We start from the raw sequence: 9,389 nt of genomic DNA, 5'->3' as shown, positions 1-9,389 counted from the left end.
AAAGTCATGGAGAGCTAGAAGATTACTTGAAATTGTGCATTCAGATCTCTGTTCTGTAGAAGTTTCAAGTAATGGTGGTAGCAGGTACTTTATCACTTTTATTGATGATTTTAGTAGATATACATGGGTATACTTTCTGAAGCAGAAATCAGAAGCATGTGATGTCTTTAAGACATTCAAGGCGTTTGTTGAAAAACAAAGTGGCTGTAAAATCAAAATTCTCAGAACAGACAGAGGAACAGAATATCTTGCATGTTCAGAATACTTTAAGCAACACGGAATTCAACACCAACTAACAACTAGATACACTCCTCAACAAAATGGAGTGGCTGAAAGAAAGAATAGAACCATCATGGATATGGTCAGATGCATGCTCAAGTCAAAACAAATGCCTAAAGAGTTTTGGGCAGAAGCAGTCGCAACAGCAGTTCATATTTTAAACAGGTGTCCAACAAAAAGTGTTCGTGATAAAACTCCAGAGGAAGCTTGGAGTGGAAAGCGGCCTTCCATTCATCATTTCAGAGTCTTTGGGTGTATTGCTTATGCCCACGTACCAGATCAATTAAGAAAGAAGTTAGATGACAAAGGCGAGAAGTGTATCTTTATTGGCTATAGCACAGACTCAAAAGTATACAAGTTGTACAATCCAGTATCAAAGAAAGTAATCATCAGCAGAGACGTGACGTTCGACGAGAAAAACATGTGGAACTGGGACACAAAGACAGAAAAACATCCGATTGTAATTTCAAATACATGTGATGATGAAGAAGAAAGACAACCAGATGCAACCGAACAACCTGAATCATCTAGAAGAGCTCAAAGAGAGCGGAGACTACCTGCTAGATTAGCAGATTATGAAGTTGGCAAAGACAACGATCCGTCCGATGAAGAAATCATAAATTTTGCTCTATTTTCAGATTGTGAGCCGTTGAACTTTGAAGAAGCATTTTTAGACAACAATTGGAAGAAAGCAATGGATGAGGAGATTCATGCCATTGAGAAAAATGACACATGGGAGCTGACAGATTTACCAGCAATGGAAAAGGCTCTTAGTGAGAATACTATAGTATTCTTAGAAACGGGTTCAGGAAAGACTCTAATTCTGTTGATTAAAATTTTAAATCAACTTGCATGGACTAGAATTTTCATGAAGCATGGTTAAAGAATTGAAGAAGCAAAGTTTGAATTGAAAACAATAATCATTAATTTACTAGAAGATGTTGGAAATTTGGAGAATAACCAAGAACATTCAAGAGAGTAGTATAACTACAACATTCTACAACAATGAAGAAGTTCAAAATCAAATTGAATTGGAATTGAAAGGAAGTTGCACTCATCACCTCCATACTAGAAGAATCATGAAGTGCATTGAAAGGTTCAAGATTGATGACTAAGCTTAATGAAGAATTTTCAAGATGTGCTAGAAATTTCTTATTTGAATAGTCAAAGGAAGAAGCAAAGTTGGATAAGTATGTGTATTAAGAAGTTAGTAGAATCATGAACTTTTAGTATGAAACTTTGCCTATATAAAGGCATATATGCCTTATGTATTTTGTGTGTTCTATAATGAAATGTGTATGTTTTGAAATGTGAAAATTCTCTCCCTTATTTTATGAGTGTTAGTGAGTTTGAGAGATGAAAAATATGATAGTGTCATTTATATGAGTGAGTGATCCTAGGGCCAATATAGTGTGGGTATTATACTTACAATCACATACTTTATTGATTTGAATGCAAACAGAGCAAATAAAGCAATTTACCCACTAATCCTTCAGCACATCCTTCATCAAGAACTTATAACAAGTTATTTATATTATTAAAGTACAGTTGTTTTCACATGAAATTGATAACTAAAAATCGTTAGATAATTTGATAGATTTGACTAAATTATCAACTATCATCTTCACATGAAAACAACTGTGAATTTTCACCTACAACTAAACCTTGAAAAAATCTTTATCTCTTTCCTTATCCCACATTTAGATAAAGATAAATGGTGGGACAGGCAATTGGTTAAACACTACAATAGGGCTTCTAACTTGAAATGTTCCATCATCCCAAATCAACGAAGCAGAAGCTGTGTTTACATTCATACTCCCTTCTATAATGACCGAGAATGATTTCTTTTGGCCTATACATTCAAACGACAACGTATCCGGTTTCACTTGAATATCTAAAAAAGATGGGTACATCACTTTCACTTTATATGTAGATGTTGCGGACCCAACATTCATAACTGTTCTATGAAAAATTCGAGTGAAAGATGACACGTTTGTGTAGAGAGAAATTGATGGGAGGTTGAGGTCGTATACACTCTCTGTCTTTCCCACTTTCTTGCAACTGCTATGATCTTTAGTGAGAATCCCAAGGTTTTTAGTTTCAATTCCCTCCTGGCACAAGAATTTGACATAATCAACTTCGTTAATGTCGTACACTAAACCAGGATTTGCTGCCTTAATAGGATTAATTAGTCCCGCACCATATGCGAATTCGGCCTCAGGATTAAGAGTGGCACTCAATGGAGTAGCTGTTGATTCAAATGATGTAACATAAAGTATTAAAGGAATAATTAGGATTTAGGCATGTAAAAAGTTTACAACATAGTAATAAGATAAAAAGGTTTGATTTTGATATACATGATGATGGCTTAAAACGTTTAGTCTATTCAATCATTCTTTTGAATGATTATTTATGTTAATGTAAAAGTAGAAACTCAGGTACAATATATTTTAACTTTTTGTAATGTATAGTTTCTAAGAAAAAAAAAATAGATCTTTGAAAACTTGTAACATTAGACTTATAAGTTCCTGACAAAAAAATAAATTGTGACTATTAAGATAAACCATTTTGTTAAGTTATAATTAATTAATTAATGCATTGATAAATATACCTGTGGTCATGAGTGCAGATTTGATCATAGCAGGAGACCAATTAGAATGAAATGATTTGACATATGCAGCTGCTGCAGTGGCATGAGGGCATGCCATTGAAGTGCCAGAAATAATATTATAATGGACTAATCTTTTGTCACCTTTAACATCTGAAATTGGAGAAATTGGAGACCATGCGGCTAAAATGTTAACTCCTGGGGCAACCACATCCGGCTACAAATTAAAATTATGAAGTAATTAGTAATTAATAATTTAATTTATTTGTTACCGAATTATATACAATTAAAAGTTAATTACCTTAAGAATGTTTGGTGTGATTGGATTTGGACCTCTTGATGAGAATGAAGCCACATATGGGGCTAACGAGTCTCTAACTTCGTCACTCTTGAATATTGTAGCTGTTGCATTATTACTGATAAAGCAATATATAATATAGATCCAATTAAAAAGATTTTTAATTTCAAGACACTAGTTTATGTATTCAAATATGTTTTATACATACCCCATTGAAGCTAAGTAAGAATGTACTAATCTAAAGTTCCTTAGACTCAAGAAAGTTGAAGGCACTGCATAATTATTTGGTAAATCTTTTGGGGATATGGCTCCATGTATCATACCAACTGCACCGGATAGTAACTGTATATCTGTTGGAACAAGAATGCTCTCACACAAAACGATCTTGCCTTTCACCAAATGTTTATTCAATGAGTCCTTATAACAATACCTAACAAGCACATGGATGCATTTCAAAATAATGAATATTTTAATAAAAAAGATGACAATCCATTAAAGAAAAGTAGTAAAATTTCATTTGTTGATATACCTGGATATGGAACTGTTATACCCACCAGCAGTGTTTGGTGCATCTCCACCGTAAATTAAAGGGAACATTTTGTTTTTGAGATCAAATGTATTTATTGAAACCCCCTGTCCATTTGACATAGTTATTTGTTTTCCAATTTTTTTTTAGAAAATCAATAGAATTATTTTTTCTAATAAAAACTATACAATACAAGGCAAATAACATGCAAGACATGGCCAACGAGTTATAATTCAAATGGCATAGTCGCTTCATCAATCCAAGTCATGTGTCTTAAAACTAATTAGAAATTGAATACCTACCTCAAAAGTGATACCATTTCCCAATTGAACCTTTGTAAGAAACTTTCTATTAATAGTGGCGGCAGCTACAGAGAGCAACCAAGGTGAATAATTAGTCATAGAAGAAAGATCAGGACCCAAATTATTGGCAGAGTTAGAAGTCAATATCCCTTTCTTCATTGCATGGAAACTCCCAATGTTAATTGCATCTTCAAAATACGAAAAGGGAAAAGCCACATCTGCCCCAACTGAAATAGAGATGACGTCAACGCCGTCATGGATTGCGTCATCAAATGCCGCAAGAACGTTGGCGTCATCACAGCCGTTCGATGACCAACAGACCTTGTAGATGGCGATGCGTGCTGAGGGTGCTCCTCCACGTGCTCTCCCTGATCCTGAAGCGTAGCCTAAAAGGCTTGCAGAGTCAACTAAGTTGCCAGCAATGGTTGATGAAACGTGTGATCCATGGCCGTTTGAATCTCTAGCAGATCTAATGTCATCTTTGGCATAGCTACCTTCGATGTTGTAGGATTTTGCTCCAATGATTTTCCTATTGTGTCAATCAACTCTTTATTTAACCGGTATTTATTCAAAGAAAATACGTGCATTTAGAAAATTAGTAGTTAAATCGGATACTATATTAGTGTTTGTTTTTACTTTTTAGAGACTGAACAAGAGAGATTAAGATTTATTATTGGATTTGCCGGTAGAGATTAAAACTAAAATTTTAGTTTTGAAACGTAAAATTTTAGTCACTTCAGCATTTTCAGAAAGTAAAAATAGAAGAGATTGAATTCTTTTTATTGAAAATTAAAACTTTAATAATATTTTTTTAAATATTTCTATTTTTTTAAATCTTAAATTTACTTCTCAATCTTCGTATTTATTTTAAACCAAATATGATACTTAGATATAACTTAATCAAGTATATTTTAAACTAAATACAATATAAAAACTTAATTTAATCTTAATCTTTCAGTCTCTATGTTTTTATATATAAATACATGTATATAATATATGTACTGTTTAATTTATTTTTAACATGCATTCTAGATGAGTAGTTAATTTAATGATATTTTTTATAGAGTTTAATTTTCATGCACTGACAGTATAAAATATTTTACACAGTCGTACAATCATAATCGTTCTCTTCTTAGATGATCATTCACACGGTTAATATAAAATATAGTTATTTTTACTAATGTGATGTTATATGATTGAATACACGTGTAAAGGATTTTACACTAAAAGTATATCAAAATTAATTTTTTCTTATAGACACATATATAACATAATCGTTATTCAAAATTGTGTGAATACGGTTATTCTTAAATGGTAATCAATAAAAGAATTTATTTTGTTCAATCAATTTGTAAGTCATATACTAAAATAATTTTGATATAAATATTCATTAGTGTAAGAGTTATAATTTATGTTTGGCACACGTAAGAAATTTTTTTATGAATATAATAGTTGAGATGTTTTAATTTGACATATTTAATTGAACACTTAATATAATGCATATTTATAATTTTATATTATCATTATTAATTTTATATAAAGATATATGAATAATAAATCTAAGTAAAAAATAATAAACTAGTGGCTACTTTAATTTCTGATCTTTTGTTTATTAGTAATTAGCTTTTGAACTTTATTGAATTATTATCTTAGAAAAAGTAGGCCAATGAAGCTTTGTTTAAATGCAGGACGAAGCTTCTTCATATGACTTAAGAGTGGCTCCCAAAATTATTATAATTTATCTTAGAAAAACAAAAACTTTACTGGTGTGACCCTCAACATGTTAGTTAATAGTTATGTCCTCTTTAAAATTTAAATTATATTATTTAAAAAAAGTCTAGGGGCAGCAGATTTATTAAAATATGGTCAACACTTAGCCAGCAAAACAAAAATGAGTGATTCTTCACTATTAGATGAAATCTCACACCATTAAATACACTATTGATGGCTAATTAATGACTACAACTCACAAAATCTGCTGTCCCCTAGTACTCCTCATTTATTTATTTATGGCCCTTCTAAGAAATTAGTCTAGCTTTTAGGTGGCAAGTGAAGGTGAAAAAGAAGCTTTAATATGGCATTGTTTTTCGTTAATTGAATTAACTGGCTGCAAAATTAGAGTTTCTAATCCAAAGAATTTGGAGTGGAATTTAGAAATTTGAATGCAAAGATGATTACCTATTACAAGTGAAGTTATGACATGATCCCTTCCATTTGTTGGGTGGTAGACCAAATCCTTTGTCACTAAAACTCTCAGACTCTGGCCATATTCCAGAGTCTAATACTCCAACAATAATCTCACTTTCTTCATTTGTTCTTTTCACTTGGTGGGGAAACCCTATAAAATCCCATGATCTTGTTGTGTGAAGCCCATTTTTCTTGTTTGGAAAAACTGACACAACATCCTCCATTTCTATTGCAATATCAAAGTAAAACATTAAAATGCTATTTGTAATAATTTGTATGATCAATGGAAATTAATTATCATACCTGCCATCCTTTTTGCCTCCTCTTTTGTTAACTTCATTACAAATCCATTAAAGCTCTTTTTGTAACTATGGAGTATAGCTTCTGATTTGAAATCACTGGATAAATAATGCATATTTGGATGCCAATTTAATTATAATGTGCTTTAAGCATAAAAGATTATAGATTGAGCTAATCTCATGTTTGTTATTATTAAGCACGTTTAGTATTTATATAATTATAGTATATGTTGGGCAACTCTCCCTCGAGTAAGAGAATATAAGATAAGAAAACACCACATCTAACTTAAAATTTTAAGATATCAAGTTAATGAGTCTCTCATCTTATAAACTCCTCACTCTTCCTTGTTTTTTTTATGTGGGACTAACTTCATAAACTCCTCACACTTGCAACATTAACAGTATATAAGATATTAAAACTTGTGTACTCTAAAATAGTGAAGTTATTACCCACTGAAATGTATTGCTAGTTGTTGATTCATATAAACATGGCCACTTATCAGGTCTTATCTTGAAAAATGAATTGATGAACAAATAAACACAAATATAATATCTATCAAACCTGCCGAGAATTTTTTGAGCCATGCTTGTATGAAGAGAAGGTAATGACGTTGGGTCCATACCCTTAGGATGATCACCCATGTAAATAATATAAGTCTGTAATTAAAATATGATATTAGGGAGGAAATTCTGCACCATAATTATTGTGTTACTTTATCCATCTATAAGCTCCATGAACATGTACACTACTAGTGTAATAATCAACAGGAGATTAAAATATGAATATATTTGTTACCTTTCGATCATCTTTGGAATAGGCTTGACTACTAATCATCATAACCCATATAAGGCTGAAAATAACATATGGACTAAAGAAAGAGATAATCATAGTTGCCATGGCAGATCAAAATGATAAGCAGAGAAAAAGCTTAAGAGGAGGACTAGATATATGTGTACATGCCTATAGCTGCTTTACCATAAGGGTATTTATATATGCTGAAGAAATTAAAGGGGATATTAATTACTCTTTGCCATTCAATTCACGTTGATGTTTAATTATAAAATAATTTGTCATTAGGAGCTACAAACTGTAGGTTGATTTTAATCTTTTTAATTGTTGATGGCAATGACAGAAATAATTACGGATTAATCTTTTTTTTTATTAACTAGTAACTCTCTATTTTTTAGTTGTTTCGCTTTGTTGTGTTAAGTTTTTTATTTAAAAAAAAATTGTCATTAAAATTTAATTAGTATTATAAAATAATATTAATAATTATCTTTTTAGTTTTGTTTTTATAAAAATTTTATCATTATAAATAAAATAAATAATTAATTTTCTTAAGACATACATTAAATATTTATTGACGAAAAAGTGGAAATTATTGGTTAAACTTTTTCATTTAATCATTGTGTTCAAGTATCCCCACCACTAACAAATTAAGCCAATGGCGTTTGTCTCTTTTGTATGGTGCCAACATAATTGCAAATTAAATGATAGTCAATTAGAATTTAGAAATCCTTTCTTGTAAAAGTTTGGAGGTATTGCTCTAACTTTAACTTTTCATTTTGTTTTGTTTAAATGAGTTTGTTAAATAGACAATAATTTTTGTAAAGATAAAGTATATTTTTTGTCCATGAAATTTACTAAAAATTTTAAAATTACCCTTAAGTTTCAATATTTTTTGTCTTCCCTTTGGCACGAAGGAACATAGTCAGAAAAACAGAGTCACACGAGAAAGCTTGGTGGGTGGTCAGACGTCGCACCGTTGTCTTCAATCCGCCGTGGCGACGTGTAGGATGGCGCATGTTGCGACGCCGTCGAGACTGAGGGAGGAGTTTGGGATAACATTCAGTCATCAACGATTCAAACTGGGATATCGCCATTCTGATCAAGGTTTCTGACGAGGTAGGCCACCATTCTGATCAATTTTGCTACTGCATATTTGAACGGTTAGGATTTAGGGTTTTTTTTTTATCACTCTTGATTGCTGTTAGGGTTCTATTGCATTCAGGGATTGAGGGATTTCTGTTCTGTTTTAGTCACCTTTATGCCAACTTCAAAAAAAATTTTCAGAGCTGAATCTTAAGAAAAGGATGTGGAGAGCTGCAAGATGTACATATCTAGCAGCATGGAAAAAGGAGTTGATGGAAATCCGAGCCACTAGTGAGGGTGCCTATCGACACTTGATAGGAATTCGTCCAAAGTATTTGACTAAATCAAGGTTTGAATTCTATCCTAAATGTGACGCTCTTGTCAATAATATGTGTGAAAGCTTCAACTCTGCAATTGTTGAATCAAGGGAAAAATCAATATTGACAATGTTAGAATATATTAGAGTTTATTTGATGAAGAGATGGGCTGAAAATAGGGTACTTATTGAGAAGTATAAGGATGATATTCTTCCTAGGATTAAGTTTAAGTTACAAAAGGAAATAGATGCTTCTAGGTGGTGGTTTCCGGTTGCTGCCAAAATTTTAAAATTTGAAGTCATAAGAGGCAGGGACAAATTTGTAGTAGATCTTCTGAAGAAAGAATGTACTTGTAGAAAGTTTCAAATGACAGGTTTACCTTGTCCACATGCAGCTAGTGCAATTAATTGTGCTAAAGATGATATTCGAAAATATGTTGCAAGCTGTTACACTAAAGCTTCTTATGTGGCTTGTTATACCCCATGATTAACCCTTGTAATGGACATATAATGTGGGAGAGAACTACTCATCCAGATGTGATACCTCCACCACACAGAGTGCCAATTGGGAGGCCTAAGAAGAAAAGAGCAAGAGGAGAGGGTGAAGAACCACAGGGTCCAAGCACATCTAGGCTGGGGTTACAACAAAAATACTCTCGTTGTCTAAAATTGGGTCACAACAAGCGAGACTGTCCTCTTAA

General features: G+C 32.1%; 2 protein-coding genes across 2 annotated transcripts; one reads left to right on the top strand and one right to left on the bottom strand.

The window, feature by feature from the left end:
• Positions 1-1,938: 1,938 nt before the first annotated feature.
• LOC107457772 (cucumisin) lies at positions 1,939-7,458 on the bottom strand. The gene is made up of 10 exons (XM_016075946.3): positions 7,296-7,458; positions 7,062-7,156; positions 6,504-6,598; positions 6,192-6,426; positions 4,014-4,542; positions 3,715-3,818; positions 3,394-3,615; positions 3,189-3,303; positions 2,891-3,104; positions 1,939-2,527 (listed from the first exon to the last, which is right to left on the bottom strand). Exons 1-10 carry the CDS (start codon positions 7,395-7,397, stop codon positions 1,980-1,982), a joined length of 2,259 nt encoding a protein of 752 aa, XP_015931432.1. The 5' UTR covers positions 7,398-7,458; the 3' UTR covers positions 1,939-1,979.
• Positions 7,459-8,296: 838 nt separating this feature from the next.
• On the top strand, positions 8,297-9,175 carry LOC107457741 (uncharacterized). The gene is made up of 2 exons (XM_016075906.1): positions 8,297-8,393; positions 8,574-9,175. The coding sequence occupies exons 1-2, from the start codon at positions 8,297-8,299 to the stop codon at positions 9,173-9,175; spliced, it is 699 nt and encodes a 232-aa protein (XP_015931392.1).
• The last annotated feature ends 214 nt before the right edge of the window (positions 9,176-9,389 follow it).

The sequence above is a fragment of the Arachis duranensis genome, chromosome 7 (genome assembly GCF_000817695.3).
Source record: "Arachis duranensis cultivar V14167 chromosome 7, aradu.V14167.gnm2.J7QH, whole genome shotgun sequence".
In the NCBI taxonomy this organism is placed as follows: Eukaryota; Viridiplantae; Streptophyta; class Magnoliopsida; order Fabales; family Fabaceae; genus Arachis; species Arachis duranensis.
The sequence above is the reverse complement of the archived record's forward strand: the minus strand, read 5'-3'. Positions and strand labels throughout refer to the sequence as shown.

Excerpts from the sequence above, each read along its gene's own strand:
- LOC107457772 (XM_016075946.3), bottom strand. The coding sequence starts at position 7,397 with ATGGCAACTATGATTATCTCTTTCTTTAGTCCATATGTTATTTTCAGC. Across the intron at positions 6,427-6,503 it reads GGAGGCAAAAAGGATGGCAG|AAATGGAGGATGTTGTGTCA; the intron begins GTATGATAATTA and ends ATATTGCAATAG. Across the intron at positions 3,819-4,013 it reads GAAATGGTATCACTTTTGAG|GGGGTTTCAATAAATACATT; the intron begins GTAGGTATTCAA and ends TCAAATGGACAG.
- LOC107457741 (XM_016075906.1), top strand. The coding sequence starts at position 8,297 with ATGGCGCATGTTGCGACGCCGTCGAGACTGAGGGAGGAGTTTGGGATA. Across the intron at positions 8,394-8,573 it reads ATATCGCCATTCTGATCAAG|AGCTGAATCTTAAGAAAAGG; the intron begins GTTTCTGACGAG and ends AAAAATTTTCAG.